Source organism: Bos javanicus, chromosome 9, assembly GCF_032452875.1.
Source record: "Bos javanicus breed banteng chromosome 9, ARS-OSU_banteng_1.0, whole genome shotgun sequence".
NCBI lineage: Eukaryota > Metazoa > Chordata > Mammalia > Artiodactyla > Bovidae > Bos > Bos javanicus.
The window spans coordinates 39,961,984-39,983,177 of record NC_083876.1 but is presented as its reverse complement, the minus strand read 5'-3'; the positions used below and the strand labels follow the sequence as shown (position 1 = coordinate 39,983,177).

Sequence of the window (21,194 nt, the reverse complement as noted above, 5' to 3'; positions counted from 1 at the left end):
CTCTTCATTCTTTCTGGAGTTATTTCTCCACTCTTCTCCAGTAGCATATTGGGCCCCTACCGACCTGGGAGTTCATCTTTCAGAGTCATATCTTTTTGCATTTTCATACTGTTCATGGGGTTCTCAAGGCAAGAATCGTGAAGTGGTTTGCCATTCCCTTCTCCAGTGGACCACATTTTGTCAGAACTCTCCACCATGACCTGTCCATCTTGGGTGGCCCTACACAGCATGGCTCATAGTTTGATTGAGTTAGACAAGGCTATGGTCCATGTGATCAGTTTGATTAGTTTTCTGTGATGGGCTTTTCATTCTGTCTGCTCTCTGATGGAAAAGGATAAGAGGCTTATGGAAGCTTCCTGATGGGAGAGACTGACTGTGGGGAAAATTTGTTCAGATCTTGTTCTAATGGGTGGGGCCATGCTCAGTAAATCTTTAATCCAACTTTCTGTTGATGGGTGGGGCTGTGTTCCCTGCCTGTTGAATATACCAAATGATCTATGCTATAATACTCCATTCTAAGTACTTGAATATTGGCCTAAAATAATTCAAATCAATTCTACCCAATAACTATTTAAAAAACAGCTCCTAAAAAACTGTTAATTGCTTAGTCATGTCTGACTCTTTGCAGCCCTATGGACTGTAGCCAGCCATGCTCCTCTGCAGGCAAGAATACTTGAATGGGTTGCTATTTCCTTCTCTTTTCGACTCAGGGATCAAACTCAGATCTCCTGCATTGCAGGCAGATTCTTTACAGTCTGAGCCACTAGGGAAGCAATTCCAATCTATTCAACCCAGTAACTATTTAATAAACAGCCCCTATCTGGGGATCAACTGCCCAGGCACTGTGTGCTAAGTTCTTCATAGATCTTCTGTCATTAATACGAACAATCTCACATAAAAGGTACTATCATCCTCGTTTTACAGAAAAATAAAACATGGCTCAGAGGGCTTAATTTGCTTGTGTCTTTCACACAACCAACAAGAGAAAAGGCTGGTATCAGGGTCCTTTGGGCTTGAGAGCCAGTGACCCCTCCCCACAGGGCAACATGGCCCAAACTCCCACCTACCCTCAAACAGCATTCAGAAAATGTCATCAATGTTGTTTTCCATGTAAATACTGTGATCAGAGCAACTGGGAGAACACCCCTGGATATCTAACTGGATCTCTCCAGTACATCAGAATGATGCCATAGCAAACAATAAAACCAATACAAAGTTTCTAAGGAAAGAGCTGTGCCAAAGACTTTTGGCAGCCAGCTTCTTTCTCTTCCTCAATTGCTAGCAAAATTAAAAACTGGACAGAATATTAACCATGTCTTTCATTGGTTTAGGGATAAGATAAACAGATTCCATCTGTAAAACCAAAAACCAGAAGTTTATCTCCAAATATAAATGCCTATATAATCTTAAATATCTGAAATCTCCTTGAAAAATCTCAAGAATGAAATTTCAATTCAAAATATCTATAAATAGCACAAAATTGAGCAAAATGTTAGTGGAATGAGAAAATGAGTGAGAGGCCCTCTTGCTATCTTTATAGAATAAAATTCTTTAGGGAATAGAGGCAGTGTTCTAAGAATAGAAAGAACATTTCTCCCTGAATACCCCATGACTCCCAAACACCACTACATTTTCATCTGACATCCTCAGGCAGCTTTCTTTTTCTCCCCCAAAGAAAAGGCAGGGACATATCTGGTGGCAACATCTCAACATCTCTGAATATTAGACGATGCATAGAATAAGAAAAAGAACATTACTGGGGAAATGTTTTCCATAATCTCACCAAAGAGCAGTAGAGGCAGCCAAGAAAAAGCTAGTAATCTGTTAACAAATGCTCTCCCTGACCTCCATTCCCATTCCCATAGAACAGAGGGCAGCTGAATAGCAGGAAGGAAACAAAGGAAAAGGGCCTAATCACCAATGGTCTCCAGGGCCTACTCTCCCACCCACTAACCACTTACAGAGTTCCCACTATAGACAATATGTGTGTGCACGCATGCACACTTGCTAAGTTGCTTCAGTCACGTCTGACTCTGTGAGACCCTATGGACTGTAGCCCACCAGGCTCCTCTGTCCATGGGATTCTCCAAGCAAGAATACTGGAATGGGTTGCCATGCCCTGCTCCACCTGTAGGCATCAGGAATACAAAAATAAATGGCATATTAGATTGGATTTCTCTATTAAACACTCCCCATAGAACACTGCGCTTCTTTATAGCACTCATTACAGGATCATATTTCTGTCTTTTTAGACATGTGTTAAATCTTAAGATACTTGTTCATGGAAATGTAAAATGGTGCAGCCACTATGAAAAACTGTATGGCAGTTTCTCAAAAAAATTTAAAAATAGAATTACCACAGGATCCAGCAATTCCATTTCTGGGTCTACAGCCAAAAGAACTAGAGACGGGATTTTGAAAAGATATTTGCACACTCACTGTGAGCATTCTCACAATAGGCAAGAGGTGAAATAAACCCAGTTGTCCACTGACAGATAAAGGGATAAATAAAATTGTGTATATACATACAAAGGATTATGCAGCTTTAAAAAGAAAGGATTATTCAGCTTTAAAAAGAAAGAAACATGCTACAATATGAATGATGCTTGAGGACATTATGCTAAGTGAAATAAATCAGTCACAAAAAGAAAAGTACTGTATGATTCCATTTATAAGAGGCACCTAGCATAGCTACATTTATTGAAACAGGAAGTGGGATGGTGGTTGCCAAGGGCTGGGGGAAGAGGGAAATCTGTGTTTAATGAGTGTAAAGTTTCAGTTGTGCAAGATGAAAATGTTCTAGAGATTCACAACAATGTGAACATACTCAGCACTACTTAAAAATAGTTAAGACAGTAAATTTTTTATTGTTGTTGTTCAGTCGCTAAGTCATGTCTGACTCTTTGTGACCGCACAGACTGCAGCACGCCAGGCTTCCCTGTTCTTCACTCTCTCTCAGAGCTTGCCCACGTTTGTGTCCACTGAGTCAGTGATGTTATCTAGCCATCTCATCCTCTGCTGCCCCCTTTTCTTTTTGCCTTCAATCTTTTCCAACATCAGGGTCTTTTCCAATGAGCTGGCTCTTCACCTCAGGTGGCCACAGTATTGGAACTTCAGCTTCAGCATCAGTCCTTCCAATGAATAGTCAGGGTTGACTTCCTTATAATTGACTGGTTTGATCTCCTTGCAGTCCAAGGGACTCTCAAGAGTCTTCTCCAGCACCACAATTCGTAAACATCAGCTTTCTTTATGGTACAGCTCTCGCATTCATACATAACTACTGGGAAAACCATAGCTTTGACTACACAGACTCTCTGATGATCTCTCTGCTTTTTAACATGCCATCAAGGTTTGTCAAAGATTTCTTTTCAAGGAGCAAGCGTCTTTTAATTTCCTGGCTGCAGTCACTGTCCACAGTGCTTTTGGACCCCAAGAAAACAAAATCTGTCACTGCTTCCACTTTTCCCTCTTCTATTTGCCATGAAGTAGTGATGGGACCAGATGCCATGATCTTCGTTTTTTAAACGTTGAGTTTCAAGCCAGCTTTTTCATTCTCCTCTCATCCTCATCAAAAGGCTCGTTAGTTCCTCTTCACTTTCTGCCACTAGAGTGGTATCATCTGCATATCTGAAGTTACTGATATTTCTCCCTGAAATCTTGATTCCAGCTTGTGATTCATCCAGGACCAATGTTTCATATGATGTACCCTGCATATAAGCTAAATAAGCAGGGTGACAATATATAGCCTTGATGTACTCCTTTCCCATTTGGAACCAGTCTCTTGTACCATGTTCAATTCTAACTGTTGCTTCTTGACCTGCATACAGGTTTCTCAGAAGACAAGTACAGCTGTCTGGTATTCTCATCTTGTTAAGAATTTTCCACAGTTTTTTGTGATCCACGGAGTCAAAGGCTTTAGCGTAGTCAATGAAACAGATGTTTTTTCTGGAATTCCCTTGCTTTTTCTATGACCCAGTAAATGTTGACAATTTGATCTCTGGTTCTTCCGCCTTTTCTAAACCCCACTTGTACATCTGGAAGTTCTCATTTCACAGAAGGCTGAAACCTAGCTTGAAGAATTTTGAGCATAATTTTGCTAGCATGTGAAATGAGCGCAATTGTATGGTGGTTTGAACATTCTTTGGCATTGCCCTTCTTTAGGATTGAAATGAAAACTGACCTTTTGCAGTCCTATGGCTCCTGCTGAGTTTCCCAAATGTACTGACATACTGAGTGCAGCACTTTTACAGCATCATCCCTTGCACGTCACTACAATTTTAAACAATTTTTAATTAAAAAAAGACTTGTTTGTCCCTATATTTTTATTATTTAAGCACAAATCCTTGCATATAGAAGATGCTTAATATTTATTAGATAGACAGATGGAGGAATGGATAAATGGATGGATGGACTGGACAGATGGGAATGTGAAGAGAAGTGTAACATATAAACCAATAATTACTATGCCATGTAAATATTGAGAAATGGGCCCTGGATATATGAAGTGGAAAGTTCTTGCTATGACTGATTTTGACATAACATTTTTCACATAGAATTACTTTGTTTTATCAACCAACACCACAAAATAGATTCACTTCTATTCAGTTGATTAATTCTTATTTTTTCTTTTATTTCTCTTCACTACAATATAATCTGTCTTCTGACCTACATGATATTATAATAGAAAAATCCATTTTCTGTCACCTTTGCTTTTTATAGCTCCTCTCTTAATCCAAAAGGGTAATATGAAATAAAGCTTACACTCAACACTGCAGAAGAGGAAAGCAGGTGATAAGTTGCTTGCCTCTAGGTTATTAATCAGCTGTCCTCTAGGGCATAATGTTATGAAGCTGCGCCATGTAATAAACAGAGGCAAAAAGAATAATCTCCATTTTCTGACTCTGAAGTGCAGGCATGTGCTATAAAACTAAATTGACATCTGTTAGCAGGCTTGTCACATGAATGGTTTTTTCCTGCAGAATCTGGAATAAATTAGATCTTAAAATAAAACTTGGAACAGAGAGGCTGCTTTACATAATTCCTTCTAATGTTGTGCCGTGAACCTATCGCACTGATTTTAAAGAGAAGTTCTTATAAGAAATGTTTCATTATCATTTTAATTGCAAAAATGTTGAATGCCACTCCATGCTAGGAAATTTGTGTTTTTTAAAAAGGTCCTTATGTTTTTAACTAAAAAGTGGCAAATGAAAATTTCCTTTTCTAATATTTCACAGCTGAAAAAGAAATCAGCTAACCTCCAACTAAAAGCGTGACCACCTTTCCCCAAGCACTTGGAGCCGGCTTCATGGGTGGTTTATTATGCATGGGCCCCTCAGAGGCTGACATAGCTGTGCTCCTGAGGCAGAAATCACCAACCTGGGTGTGACCTCACAGATTTGTTCAGGAATCTCTCCCTCAGAGGATTCATTAATATGATAGCAACTTCTTGGGGCTCTCTTACTGTCAAAAGGCATTAAGCATTTTTTAACACACATAAAGTAACTTGCCAAGCTGCCTGACCTAGTGAATCTGAGCTGCATAGTGCCAAATGTAGTAACATTCCTCTGTCGACCTACTGTTAGGAAAGGAGTCATGAAAAAGGAAACCTTTATGGGCACCTGGAGCTTAGAGCCTCCCTCGCCTCCCTCAGGATTCACTTAGCTCTCATTCCCCAAAGGTTGTCAAAATGGCAAGATTCTCAGACAAATGTGCCAACCTTGGTACACAGCAACAAAGAAAAACAAATGCCGGCTCTCTGGAGGCTAATTTCCTCCATATGTGAAATCTTCCTCTTTGGTAATAATAACAGGTCCCTCGGAAAGTCTTGAAGGAGCGAGAGTCAGTCATAATGCTCTATAAAATAAAGTCCCAAAGCTGGCTCCAAGAATACCCCTCATTCATCTCTATCACCAGCATCAGTTTATTTGCTGGACAGTCTTCTCAAATGGCAGAGATCTGTACCACTCACCCTAAGGAAGACTAAGGCACAGAGGCGACAGAGACTTAGTGAGGAGCCAGGGAGGGGCCCCAAAAGCTGACAGCCAGGATCTGGACCCCCTTCCTGTTTAAAGCATCCTATGCATAGCAGGGGATGAGCGATTTGCAAATGGAAGCTGAGCTTCTGAAGTCCTCTCTATCCATGGAGACTTCTCAAATGGTGATCTTCATACCACCTGGGGTAGAATGGGGTGGGGTTGGTTAAAAATACAGATTTCCTGAGCTCCATGCCAGACTAGCTAAATCAGAATCTCTGAGCTTGGTCCTGGGTCTGACATCTGAGTCAAGGTCCCTTAAGAAGACTGGATTCTCTGTGGCATGTTACTGTTACTTTTGGTTTGTTTTCTGGTGTTCTGAAATCTGAGAACCTGTAGTTACACAGGTGAGAGTGGGTCTCCAGATTCCAGAGCACTGTTCACACACAATCTTTCCAGTCATGGCTTTTGGCCAAGGGAAACCAAAGGAGAGAACATCTAAGGAAACAAAAACTGTAGCTCAATCCGGATTCACTGAGTGGTTTGAAAATCATTAAGAAGAGTCAAGACTTTTTGTTTCACAGCAAATCTCACCATTATAGATGAGTAAATATGGTAAAAACCCAAAACTCGTTTCCTCAATATTAAGTGCACAAAGTTCTCGACTCACGTCTTCAGGACGACTTGTCCTTAGGGTCCACTGCAGACTGATGGAGGAAGAAAGATGTCTCTGCATTTCAAATCGCAATTCAGTACCATGAATGACTCATTACTCTTAAATTGCCACTGGCTTATTTCACAGAAACACAGCACCATCATGATTAAATATAATAGCTATTCTGCAAGATGAAGTTGCCTTCAAATACACAGAAAGATACACATCTCTCTTTGAAATAAAAGGACTATAAACAAGTCTAAGATTCCTCTGGACTGTAAAAGAATCACCTGGACTTCTACCTTTATCACAGCATATCTTGTTTCCATGCAGTTTTCCACCCAAATGTTCTTTTGAAATATCAGTGACTAAAGCCTCTGGATGCTCATGCTGCTACTGATTAATTCCATAGTAGGTTGTAGGAAAAGGAAAATTATTCAAATTTTGATATCCTGCCTGTTTTATTTAGAAAGGTACCAGGGAGAAAGTCAGGTGGACAAGGATTTATTTCCTGAGCACTTCACTAGGTAGTCAGGATGGGGCGATATACAACAAAGGGTATCTTGGATACACAGTTTAGATGGGAGCACACGCCTGAGAAGCAGAAGTCCACCTGCAGGCTAAAGCCATTAGCCATCTAGGACTCAGGTGTGTCTGGGCCTTGCACGGGTATAGCAGATGACCAGGTGACATTTTCATGAAGGAGAAGAAAAAATTTCTCCTGAGAAAAAATTTGTCCCAGAAAAACAGCATGTCTAGTACAGAAAGCTGGTATAATAGGCTGGCATAGGGAGAAAATGACCTGGAGGATGGATGTGCCTCACTCCACCCTGGGTAAGGACTCAGGCTAGAGCGAGAGGACATCGGAGAGCACAGAGAGGCTCGGGTCCGAGCGATGACATTTACTGTCAATAGCCTCTGCTCCTGTGTTTCTCAGACTGTGGTGCAGACATTGCTACTCAATGTATGGTCCCTAATCAGCAGGATCAGCATTGTCTGGGAGCGTCCTAGAAATACAGAGTCTCGGACCTCACCCCAAACCTCCTAAGTCAACATCTACTTTTTCATTAGATTCTCCAGGTGGTTCACATACATAATAATATACAAGAAACATTGGTCCAGAATATGATTGGAGGCAATATAAATAAGCATTTCAAAATCTTTTATTAAGGCATTTTTAATGTATATAGGAAAACAACTGGAACAGTTGACTATTGAGTTGGTGGATACTATTTCTGTAGGTCATTCTAAGGAAGGAAGGTGAATCAGTTAAAAAAAAAAAAATGAAGGCAAGATGCACACCCTCCCCATTGTACCAAACACAAAGCAAAAAAGAGAATGCTAAGGGAGGGAGGGTACAGAAAGATCAAAGCAGGGCTCAGAAACAAGGTGAACATCTCCAGGGGCCAGAACATAGAGCAGTAAGCAGGACTGAAGCCGGGACATGCTGGGCTCTGCCATAAAGCAGGTAGCAGAGGTCCTGGGGTGCATCTCCTACAAAGAACAGAAACTAAAAGTACTTCCATGACAAAGCAGCTGAGCCACATTCACTGATTCAAGCCAAAGGCTGAAGTGGAGTTCCCTGGACTCAGAAAGGAGACCAAAATAAACTGCTGAAAACCACTAACTGGGGCTATGGCTTAAAACTAGTCATTGGTCTAGGGAAGTAAGAGAAGACAAACTCACTCTTACAAACAGCAAATGAGCCAGGTCCAGACGATTCAGTAACTGGATATTCCCATTATCACTGAAGAAGCAGGAGCCCCCAGATGCTTATATAAGACCGGGTCCTGAAGGCTATTGTAAAATCACTAGGCAGAGAAGGGTGGAACAAAAAAGTAAAGAAAAAAGCAAAACCAAACCAAAAACTTTCCACTGAAAATGAGCTAACAGACTGAACTTGAAAATACACACAAAATCAAATGATGAAAAACAGCCAACCAAAACAATAACTGGAACATTACTTCATTGAGAGAGTAAATTAATTTTGTTGAACAGTCTGACTAAATTTTAAGTATGTTTAGGGCAAAAGCAGGAAGTCAAGAGATACCTGGGTAACATGGAAGTTTCTTCTCAGAGTACAAAATAAAGCAGGGCAAAGTCTAACAGAGTTTTGTCAAGAGAACACACTGGTCATAGAAAACATGCTCTTCCAATAACACAAGAGACAACTCTACACACAAACATCACCAGATGGTCAATACCAAAATCAGATTGATTATATTCCTTGCAGCCAAAAATGAAGAAGCTCTATATAGTCAGCAAAAATGAGACCTGGAGCTGACTGTGGCTCAGATTATCACCTCCTTACTGCAAAATTCAGGCTTAAGTTGAAGAAAGTAGGCAAACCACTAGGCCATTCCATTATGACCAAATCAAATCCCTTATGATTATATAGTAGAAGTGACAAATAAATTCAAAGGATTAAATCTGACAGAGTCCCTGAAGAACTATGGATGGCGGTTCATAACACTATACAGCAGGCGATGACCAAAACCATCCAAAGGGAAAAAAAAATGCAAGAAGGCAAAATGGTTGTCTGAGGAGGCCTTAAAAATATTTGAGGAAAGAAGAGAAGTGAAAGGCAAAGGAGAAAGGGAAAGATATATCCAAATGAACACAGAGTTCCAGAGAATAGTAAAGAGAGAAAAGAAAACCTTCTTAAGCAAACAATCCAAAGAAATAGAGGAAAACAATAGAATGTGAAATACTAGAGATCTCTTCAAGAAAACTGGAGATATCAAGGGAAAATTTCATGAAAAGATAGGCACAATAAAAGACAGAAATGGCCAGGACCTAGAAGAAGCAGAAGAGATTAAGAAAAGGTGGCAAGAATACACAGTAGAACTATACAAGAACTTAACAACCCAGATAATCATGATGGTGTGGTCACTCACCTAGAGACAGACACCCTGGAGTGTGAAGTCAAGTGAGACTTAGGAAGCATTACTAAAACAAAGCTAGTGGAGGTGATGGAATTCCAGCTGAGCTATTTCAAATCCTAAAGCATGATGCTATTAAAATGCTGCAGTAAATATGCCAGCAAATTTTGAAAACTCAGCAGTGACCAGAGGACTGGAAAAGGTCAGTTCTCATTCTAATCCCAAAGAAGGACAATGTCAAAGATGTTCAAACTACTATACAATTGTGTTCATTTCATATGCTAGCAAGGTTATGCTCAAAATCCTTCAAGCTAAGCTTCAGCACTATGTGAACTAAGAACTTCCAGATGTACAAGCTGGTTTCAGAAAAGGCAGAGGAACCAAAGATCAAATTGCCAACATCCGCTGAATCATAGAAGAAGCAAGAGAATTCCAGAAAAACATCTACTTCTGCTTCACTGACTATGCTAAAGCCTTTGACTATGTGGATCACAACAAATTGTGGAAAATTCTTAAAGAGATGGGAATACCAGACCACCTTATCTGTCTCCTGAGAAACCTGTGTGTGGGTCAAGGAACAATAGTTAGAATCGGACATGGAACAACAGACTAGTTCAAAACTGAGAAAGGAGTATGACAAGGCTGTATATTTGTCCCCCTGCTTATTGAACTTACATGCAGAGTGAAAGTGAAAGTTGTTCAGTCGTGTCCAACTCTGCAACCCCATGGACTACACAGTCCATGGAATTCTCCTGGCCAGAATACTAGAATGGGTAGCCATTCCTTTCTCCAGGGGATCTTCCCAACCCAGGGATCAAACCCAGGTCTCCTGCATTACAGGTGGATTCTTTACCAGCTGAGCTATCAGGAAATCCCAATATACAGAGTACATCACGTGAAGTGCTGGGATGGATGAATCACAAGCTGGAATCAAGATTGCCGAGACAAATATCAACAACCTCAGATATGCAGATGATACCGCTCTAATGGCAGAAAGTGAAGAGGAACTAAAGAGCAGTTTGATGAGGGTGAAATAGGAGAGTGAAAAAGCTGATTTGAAACTCAATATTCAAAAAACTAAGATCATGGGATCTGGCTCCATCACTTTATGGCAAATAGAAGGGGAAACAGTGGAAGCAGTGACAAATTTTATTTTCTTAGGGTCCAAAATCACTGTGGGCGATGACTTGGCCATGAAATTAAAAGATGTTCTTTGGAAGGAAAACAATGACAAACCTAGACAGCATATTAAAAAACAGAGGGGGAGGGAGGGGGGTGGGGTTCAGGATGGGGAACATGTGTACACTCGGGGCGGATTCATGTTGATGTATGGCAAAACCAATACAATATTGTAAAATTTAAAAAAAAATTTTTTTTAATTCTAAAAAAATAAATAAATAAAAAACAGAGACATCACTCTGCCAACAAAGGTCCATAGAATCAAAGCTATGATTTTTCCAGTAGAGAGGTGCGGATGTGAGAGCTGGACCATAAAGAAAACTGAGCGCTGAATAAGTTATGCTTTCAAATTATGGTGCTGGAGAAAATTCTTGAAGTCCCTTGGACAGCAAGGAGATCAAACCAGTCAATCCTAAAGGAAATCAACCCTGAATATTCATTGGAAGGAGTGATGCTGAAGCTGAAGCTCCAATACTTTGGCCACCTGACACGAAGAACTGACTCGTTGGTAAAACCCTGATGCTGGTCTTTTGAGGGCAAGAGGAGAAGGTGACAGCAGAGGATAAGATGGTTAAACAGCATCACTGATTCAATGGGCATGAATTTGAGCAAACTCCGAGAGATCGTGAAGGACAGGGAAGCCTGGCGAGCTGCAGTACAAAGAGTCAGACACGACTTAGTGACTGGAAAACAATAACAACAGGCTGTACACAAACTAAAACTGTATCTAAAAAATATGAAAATAAAGGACTCTATAATAGCATTTCATATAAAACTAACCCCCCTCCCCCAAAAAAAGTTTGTATGGCAGAATCAACAGCAGACAAAACAGAACTTAAGGCAAAAGGGATTTCTAGAAATAAAAAGAGACATAATATATACACATGGTGGAATGTTTTTCCTGAAAGTGTCTATCATTTTCCATTTCCAACACCAAAGCAGGAACAGTATTCCTAATAAGCATTTCAGGGTAGCGGAGTATCGACATATTGCTTATATGTGCAAACTCGATAAGCAAGAAGTAAAGGGAATCTTTCTGTGGTTTAATTTCAAAGTTTGTATTCTCTTAAACACAGCACCAACCACACAACAGAACTGTTGTTTTGTAATTAATGGCAGGCTCTCTGCCCAGGGAAGCAGAAAGTGGCATTCCCTTCAGAGTCCAAGGCAACACACAACCTTGGGGACAGAGTCCTGGGTAAGGGAGGACTTACCTGCCAGGGCTGAACAGGCAGGAAGTCCAGCTCCAGCTTCATCACCTGACTGGTATCCCCAGCCACAAGGTCTACATCAGCTCTGTATTACTTCTCAGCAGCTTCTTTCACTTGCATACAGCACAGTATTTACTTTCTATACAATCGCCAGCAAAGCTGTTTGGTGCCCTGAGTCAGTTAACAAGAATAGTCTATGACCAAATCTGAAGGACCAATTCCCTTCAATTTCACACAAAGATTTCATTAAAAAAAAAAAAACAAAAACTCATAACTAGCATTAGGTGCAGTTAGCAATTTCCAGAGAAATCACTGATATATTTTCCCTGGAACAAAGAAAGGTAAAAAAGCTTCTATAAAATTTAGTAAAAACTTACTGAAATTATTAGAGGGGTGGCATGGGGAGGAAGATGGGAGGGAGGTTCAAAAAGGAGGGGATATATGTATACCTATGGCTGATTCATGTTGAGGTTTGACAGAAAACAGCAAAATTCTGTAAAGCAATTATCCTTCAATAAAAAATAAATTAATTAAAAAACTTACTGAAATTATTAATAAATAATTTCAATTTACAATCAAATGACAAATTCACTCCAGGCACTCTGCTGGAAGTTTTCACCCTGTGTTCTCTGCTCTAATTCTCAGAAACAATCCATTTAGGTAGTATCATTGTCCCCATTTTATTGACAATCAAACTGAGGGCCAGAAAGGTTAAATGACTTGCTTGAGAACCCATGCCTCAAACCTAGAGTAATGAGTCTTACAAAGGTAAGCTCTAATGAAGTCCTGTTATTCATATGATTATCAGCATGATTATGACTGAAAATAATTTCTCATTAACCAGCCTGGATCATTTAGGGATACTCTGTGTAATAAAGTCTTATGATTAATATAAGCAGAAACCTCAGATTCGATATTTCTAATCACATTCCGGAAAAATTCGGATGCATAGTTACAGCAATAAGCACTCAGCCAAAAGCAGACAGTTAATCATTCCAAATAATGCTAAATCCAGGTGATATTATTCCCTGACAGACTGGGCTTCTCACGCACATGCTTTTGCTGATGCAGCTGCTTCTCACTTGATGCTTTAGAAAGGTTTTTTGATTTACGGTTTGAAGTTAAAATTACCAGAGAGTTTTAAAAGCAGTATGAAAGCCATATGCATCTTACTGTCACCATCTTAAGACTCTGCCTTTCATTTTTGCCTACATTTTTGCCTGAGTGACTGGAATCTAGGTATTAAAGATAAGAAAAATAACCACCTAAAATGGAAAAATCACAAAACTATATGAGATATTTTAAAGTCATGAAGTGAAAACAAAATAACAAAACCCCTTTGGTTTCTATAGTCACTTTCAGGAAAAATAAGTGAAGGAGGCAAGGCAAACACACTGACATTTTTTAGTGTGTTTTTCCTATTTGTTTTCCCTGCCAGAGATACATCCTATTTATCAGGGTCTGTACACACGCTGAAAAATGAAAACCGACCTTGTCTGCTGCAGGCCAGAACCGAGGTTTCCTTTTATCTGGCAGCTTTTTTCCTTTTATCTGGTAGCTCCTAGAAGCATGTTCCTAATGGAAGCAATCATTCACCAATGGCTTTAGATTTTGTTGTTTTTGTTTTAAAGCATTTACCCAAAAAATATCTTTATGAAAGAATATCAGTATCTTTTAAATTTTCAACAAGGGATGTTTTTTTTTAAGGGGAAAATACATACATGGCAATTCTGAGCCAGATCACTTTCATTATTTATGGGGTTTTCTTTCCTCCATTTTTTTTTTTTTTTTGTGGTAAAATGCACATAACATAAAATTACCACCTTAATAATTTTTACATGTCATTATTAGTGTTTTCAATAAAAATAATAGCCCTAGGAATATAAAAAAAAATCCTTTAAAACATTTTTCCTTTTTAGGAGTCTCTGTAAATATTTCTTCTGTGTGAGAAGCAGTGTTATAAGAGGCATGATATTTTATCTACAGCATAAAGGTTTGCCCACTGCAGCTCCCATGGAGTGAAACAATTCAGGTGCCTACCTCGTAGACATTTTTCATACAATATGTGGCATAGATAAATTATATCCACAGATCACTTTTTGAAGTCTCATTTTAGCCTCACATTTACCAAATCTTTGGCTAAAATATTATCAAAAAAAGCAAAATGGCTTTGTGTTTCACCTCTAGACACTCAGTCTTTTCTTTGAAGAATGGGGGTGGAGGACCAGGGTATAAAAAGCATGAAGGCGGAGCAGTAAGACTCCTAGATGAATGCAAAGAATGAGTAGTTAGCTCTTTGAACAATCTAGAGTTGACATGTCAAAGGGTCAAGGCAATAATCTTCAGCCACCAAAAAAAAAACCGTCTATGAAGGTAACAAACAGCAAAAACAAAATAATATTCTGAAAAATGCTTTCACTTCTTTGGGTTCTGTTCAAAGATTTTTATCCCCAAACTCCTATATGTGTTTCATTAAGGCTCCTAACTACTACCATGCTAGTTTCTCTCAATGGCAAATCAAAATACAAACACAAAATTCAAAACACATGTTAAAAGAACACAAAATTCTTTGAAGTTGTTCTTGAAGAAGTTCCTGCTGTCCAATTAAAGAAAGTTTTTTCTGTTTTTTGGATTTTTTTAAAAGAGGAGGCTGAAGAAGAGGGGGAAGGGAAGGAAAAAGAACAATGCAGAGGAAGTCTTTTTATTAAAGATCAAGCAGCCAATTCAAGTTTAAAATTGAATTCCATATATATACTGTGTCTCAGGAACACCCATTCTGGCATGTCCTAAATTACATGCCATCTCTGGGGATAATAAGCCAAGGGAGGCTAAGCCCCCAAGAAGGGTTGCCAATCAAATGCAAGACAACTACACTCAGGAGAATTTCTCTAGCATCTACGTACAGAATGTGGTTGGTCACATTTACACTAAAAACTGCTTTCAAAAAACACAGTTCAAAGATAAAGTTTCCTTTTGCTATCCATTCACAATACAATATTTATAGAGATTTGACATCTTTTGATATAATTGTATCAGTTGCAATACACATAATATCCATTCAGTTTTACAAAGTACATTTTAATCAAAGCTACACATATCTTCTGACCTTTAAGAGCCTGGAGACCCAAAATCATTGTTACAACAGTGAAAAACATGATACACAAGCAATCTCTTATCAAACATAAACCTGGCTCTGATTACTTTTTGTATTTGAAGCAGATATAAGTAGTTTGCTCTGTCTGGAAATTTAAAATCAATTGCCAAATGGAAACGGTACTCTTGAGCCCACCATCAGAGTTAGTTTCTTATTCTCCTTGCCGAGTCTTGGTCAAAACCTTAAGCACTACTCAACAGCAACTAAAACCTTGAAATCAATTTAAATATCTCTATCCTTGCCAAAATTTTATATCTACAGAGCAGACTCTATAAATAATAATAAGGTTAAAACTGAACTTTCAACTATCCAATCCTTGATTTGCATTAAAAAAACAAGCAAACAGCTTATGAGTTTGTTCACTTTAACTATGAAATCAAATGAAACCTCTGACCTTGTGATGCCCAAATTCATTCAAAATGGCTCCCAGTTTTCTGGTGTTGCCATACGGCTTTTGGGCAGCAACAGCTGGATGGGGGTCCCGCCAATCGATGGACAAACGGTGAAACCAAAGACGCTCACTTTCCAGAACATGAGCTGATTCAACACTAGGATCAAAACGATGGACTTCACATCCATTGCTGGCCATGCCAACCTCAAAATGGGTATCATCACTTCCTAGGCTGAAAGAAAGAGGACAGAAATCAGTAACAAAAAAAATATAATGAACAAAAAGTGTTAACTGACAGAAACGATAGTGCCGAGGCCAACTTTCTTAGCCATATCAAGCCTTCTCCTATTTTAGAACATGGCTGGTTATACACATTCAATAAACCTTCCTTCACAAAAAGCATTAAAGCTAAAAGCTTCTGGATAAAAGAGAGAAATTAGGTGTCAAATGCAGACTAGAGAATCACATGTTCAAACATGTAAAAGCATATCAAATTGATTTTTTTAAAGATACAAGCTATAGTATCAATGAAACAAAGACTATCTAGTCGTCTCAGAAGATATTCTCAGAATATGTCAAAAATAAAAAGTCCAAGCATCAGTTCCCTTAGGGAGAGGTGCATTCTGCTAACAAGGTAATTTGTCTTCCTTGTGATGGCCATGGTGCTGTGCATGCAGTTTGACTTAAAACAACAGCTGCTTTCTTTAGAAATGGGGTGTATTTTAAATAGCACAGTTAAAGAAAAAAGGCAGACGTCTGTGGTTCTACTGAATCTGGTACTCAAGAAGCAAAAGAGGTATATCACCTCAATTCACTCAAGCGAGGGGAAGAAATTTGGAATTAATTGTACTTAAGCACCCAGTTAGGTAACACATTGTGGAATATTCATATACTTACAAATTTCTAATTTACTGAGAAATATTTCTTACTTAGTGATGTAAGATTCATAGCTTTGATTAAATCATTATTTTGAATGAAAAACATTAAATTAACCAAGAGAGGATGATTTTTTTAATAGTAAGTATGACTTTTCTGCCCAAATGTGCCCAAAAGATGTGATTAAAGATACCAAGATCGCCAAGTACCAGTAATGCATTGGCCAATCCTGAACCCAGTGCAGAAATGCATCATTCTCTTAGACTCTACTATTTTAGACTATTTTATCATTTGGAAATATATAAGCTCATTAGATGACAATTTAGTTAACCAAAATAAGTCTTCAGTACAGAGATCTTCCACCTAGACATTCTTAATACTCTATTTGCCTTGTTCTTTCTTTCCCTTTATTCCCACTACATCGCTTCATTCTCATTGGACCCATGTCATATCAGCCTTCTGCTATTCTTCAGCTCTAATTCACTTGACAATTTTGGCTAGAAAAAGATTCAGCACTCTTCTCACAAACACTCCCATTCCTTCTACCCAAGAGATCCTGTTTCCTGTATTGAACCTCCTCCTGAGCCCACACAGCTCAGACCACCATAGTCTCTATCTGAGCTTTTTCCCAGTTTGTTCATTATCTAATCTGGGGTTGCAAGCTGACTTGCTGGGCCTAACTCTTCACCCCTTCATCCACACTACTGCCATGCTCACCATGGATGGAGTGTCCTTTCTTGCCCCTGGATTTTTTGGCTTGACTATGTGACTTGCATTTTAGAAGAAAGGGACATGATGCTAGTCCTGATCCTAGGCTTTGAGCACTTTAGTTTACTCTCTTGTACCATTATTGTGATTAAAAAACATACCCTGGATAGTTTGCTGGGCTCAGAAAAGAAACTAAAAACAAGAAGCAGAGCTGCCCCAGACAATCCACTGACCTTCTATGAAACACAGAGCTGCCCTCAGCCATCTCAGCCTGAAGTAGAGTCTCTCAGCTGAACCTAACCTGGATCGATTGAAATTCAACTGATTTGCAGACATATAAACAATAATAAATAATGGTTTTAAGCTACTGAGTTTTAAAGCGACTTGTTACACAGCAATAGCTAACTGACAAACCTGGCATTAAATGTAAATCCAAGAGTTGCAATAGTAAAAGTGAAAGTCACTAAGTCACGTCCAACTCTTTGTGACCCCATTGACTATACAGTCCGATGGAATTCTCCAGGCCAGAATACTGGAGTGGGTACCCTTCTCCAGGGGATCTTCCTAACTCAGGGATCAAACCCAGATCTTCTGCCTTGCAGGCACATTCTTTATTAGCTAAGCCACAAGGGAAGCTCAAGAATACTGGATTGGGTAGCCTATCCCTTCTCCAGGAGATCTTCCCAACCCTGGAATTAAACCAAGGTCTCCTGCATTGTGGGCAGATTCTTTACCAACTGAGCTATTAGGGAAGCAATAGATACCACAACTGTGTGGATCACAATAAACTGTGGAAATTTCTTAAAGAGATGGGAATACCAGACCATCTGACCTGTCTCTTGAGAAACCTGTATGCAGGTCAGGAAGCAACAGTTAGAACTGGACATGGAACAACAGACTGGTTCCAAATAGGAAAAGGAGTACATCAAGGCTGTATATTGTCACCCTGCTTATTTAACTTATATTCAGAGTACATCATGAGAAACGCTGGGCTGGAGGAAGCACAAGCTGGAATCAAGACTGCCGGGAGAAATATCAATAACTTCAGATATGGAGATGATACCACTCTTATGGCAGAAAGTGAAGAGGAACTAAAAAGCCTCTTGATGAAAGTGAAAGAGGAGAGTGAAAAAGTTGGCTTAAACCTCAACTTTCAGAAAACTAAGATCATGGCATCTGGTCCCATCACTTCATGGCAAATAGATGGGGAAACAGTGGAAACAGTTCAGACTTTATTTTTGGGTGCTCCAAAATCAGTGCAGATGGTGATTGCAGCCATGAAATTAAAAGATGCTTACTCCTTGGAAGGAAAGTTATGACCAACCTAGATAGCATATTGAAAAGCAGAGACATTAATTTGCCAACAAAGGTCTGTCTAGTCAAGGCTATGGTTTTTGCAGTCGTCATGTATGGATGTGAGAGTTGGACGGTAAAGAAAGCTGAGCGCCGAAGAAATGATGCTTTTGAACTGTGGTGCTGGAGAAGACTCTTGAGAGTCCCTTGGATTGCAAGGAGATCCAACCAGTCCATCCTAAAGGAGATTAGACCTGGGTATTCATTGGAAGGACTGATGTTGAAGCTGAAACTCCAATACTTTGGCCACCTCATGTGAAGAGTTGACTCATTTGAAAAGACCCTAATACTGGGAAGGATTGGGGGCAGGAGGAGAAGGGGACGACAGAGGATGAGATGGCTGGATGGCATCACCGACTCAACGCACATGGGTTTGGGTAGACTCCGGGAGTTGGTGATGGACAGGGAGGCCTGGTGTGCTGTGATTCTTGGGGTCGCAAAGAGTCAGACACGACTGAGTGACTGAACTGAACTGAACTGAGATACTACAAAGCATTTTTTAGTAGTCAGATTTGTTTCTATATAGATCAGAATGTTATAGAAATCACCTGTCCCAAAAGATTTTTCATGTAATTGAATTTATCAAAAGTTAGATGAGCAAACTTGTGTTTTCATGGAAATATGGAACTCGACAGAAAAATGGAAGTTTGGTAGTTTTACTAAGAGATCAAAACACTAGTCAAAAAAGTACTCATTAAATATAATTTGTAGATAAAGTCTAGAGTAAATAAATGTGAATGATTTATTTCTCTTTGAATTTTCAGAATATCAGTTCAAGAAAAGATCTTCCACTGTAAAACATGTATATATTTTAATCAAGGCCTCAAAAAATTTTAAGAATAGCCATACACAGTTGTATAACTAATTTTTAGTAAGCATTATATTATACATTGATATGTTTTCAATTTAAACTCATTTCTTATAGTTAAAAAAAATAACAAATGCACTTTAAAAAGTTCAAGTTGTACATCAATATATAAAACAAAAAGTAAAAGTTTCCTACTACTAGAATTTTAGCCATCAATTGCCAGAGATAATCACTTAGCAATTTTTTGTGTATCCTTCCAGAAATTTTCTACACATGTACAAGGATTCTCTATTAGAAATATCATAAGTACACATATACATGTATAAGTTAGTTATTAGATGACGAAGAACTATTTTGGGTGATATACTAAATAACATGAAACTACTGAAATTTGCAAATTTTTTGTTATGCTACCTTTACTGAATAAAATCCACTTAATTTAAATATATAATATGCACTGTATTGGAAAGTAATAAACTACATTTATTTAATCAATGCCTGTAATTCTTATTTTCCTTTATTCAAAATGGTACTTCTTCACGCTTAGTTTAAATGAGTCAAGTTTGTGGCAGGAGGAAAAAGCAAAAGCAGGAACAAATTTGATGTAGATAGGTGACGCAGAAAGGGGCCCAAAGGGCAAAGGCAAGGCTCACGTTCAATCCAGGCAGTTCCAAAGCATGTGCGCTCTACACTCGACCTCACTGCAAATAAGCGCAGGGCACAGAATTACGGAAGGAATATTTGTGAACTTGGGGGTCTACAAAATTGTCAGCTAGGCACCCCACTCCAGTACTCTTGCCTGGAAAATCCCATGGACGGAGGAGCCTGGTAGGCTTCAGTCCACGAGGTCATGAAAAGTCGGACACGACCGAGCGACTTCACTTTCACTTTTCACTTTCATGCATTGGAGAAGGAAATGGAAACCCACTCCAGCGTTCTTGCCTGGAGAATCCCAGGGACGGCGGAGCCTGGTGGGTTGCCATCTATGGGGTCGCACAGAGTTGGACACCACTGAAGCGACTTAGCAGCAGCAGCAGACAATAAGGCTACATAAAGTAAAGGACTGTGTCAATCTTGCTTATTTCTGAATCCTTAGTGCTGAGGGGATAGATGAATGATGACAGATAAACCTACAAAATGCTGCACTAAGTGAAAGAAAACTATTAGGTAGGGCCTGGAAGTGCCAGAATATACAGTCCAATATCCAATGTGACATGGAATGGGCTATATTTCACTGAGATATTCGTGTATATTTACAAACATTTAACACTTTATATGTTCAAGACACTACACTAGACACCAGAGACAGATAAATTAACCTGATGCTTGATCTGGAGAAACTCATAAGTAGTAAAGAAGAAATATTTTTGAACAAATATCTATAATAAACTAAAATAAAATTATTATTTATACCAAAAATGTATTTAGTCTATACGGAAACTATTTTCTGCTCTTATTTAACTGAAAAGAGAATTCACTGTGGAAAAATTTTTCTTTACAGACATTTTTAAAATATATATTTTATGTGTATATTATAAATACAGATCATGATGGTATGGCTTCTACCTTAAGGTTTAAGATAGTTGTTCCAGTTCCTGCCAACATAACTGCACTCCAGCTATCAGGAAAAGTAAAAGGGGAGGTGAAAGTCACATCCTTTCCTCCTCGTGACATGGCCTAGAAATTGCTCCTATCACTTGCACTCATATCCTATTGCTAAAAGCTAGTCACATGGCCCCTTGCAGCTGCAAGGAAGTCTAGAATACACAATCTTTGGCAAGGTGACTGTGTGCCCTGCTAAACTCTGGGGTTCTGTTACCAAAGAAGAATGAAACAATGAATATTGGTGGACAACTAGAAATTTCTGCTACAAGCCATTTTTGAAACAGGTAAGCTGTCAATACGTATATTCAAAGATATAAGCCTTCATGAACATTGTAACCTATCCCTCTATATGGAGGAGAGAATAAATTATATAACTCGGCTTATATTAACAAATATTAAT

General features: G+C 39.0%; 1 protein-coding gene across 5 annotated transcripts in view; it reads right to left on the bottom strand.

The window, feature by feature from the left end:
* The window catches only part of METTL24 (methyltransferase like 24), a 153,753-nt gene that overhangs the window by 68,800 nt on the left and 63,759 nt on the right, over positions 1-21,194 (bottom strand). For all 5 annotated transcript variants that reach the window (XM_061427608.1, XM_061427606.1, XM_061427605.1 and 2 more), the window contains one exon: positions 15,448-15,676. In XM_061427608.1, the coding sequence (XP_061283592.1) occupies positions 15,448-15,676 (229 nt within the window). The remainder of the gene's footprint in view (positions 1-15,447; positions 15,677-21,194) is intronic.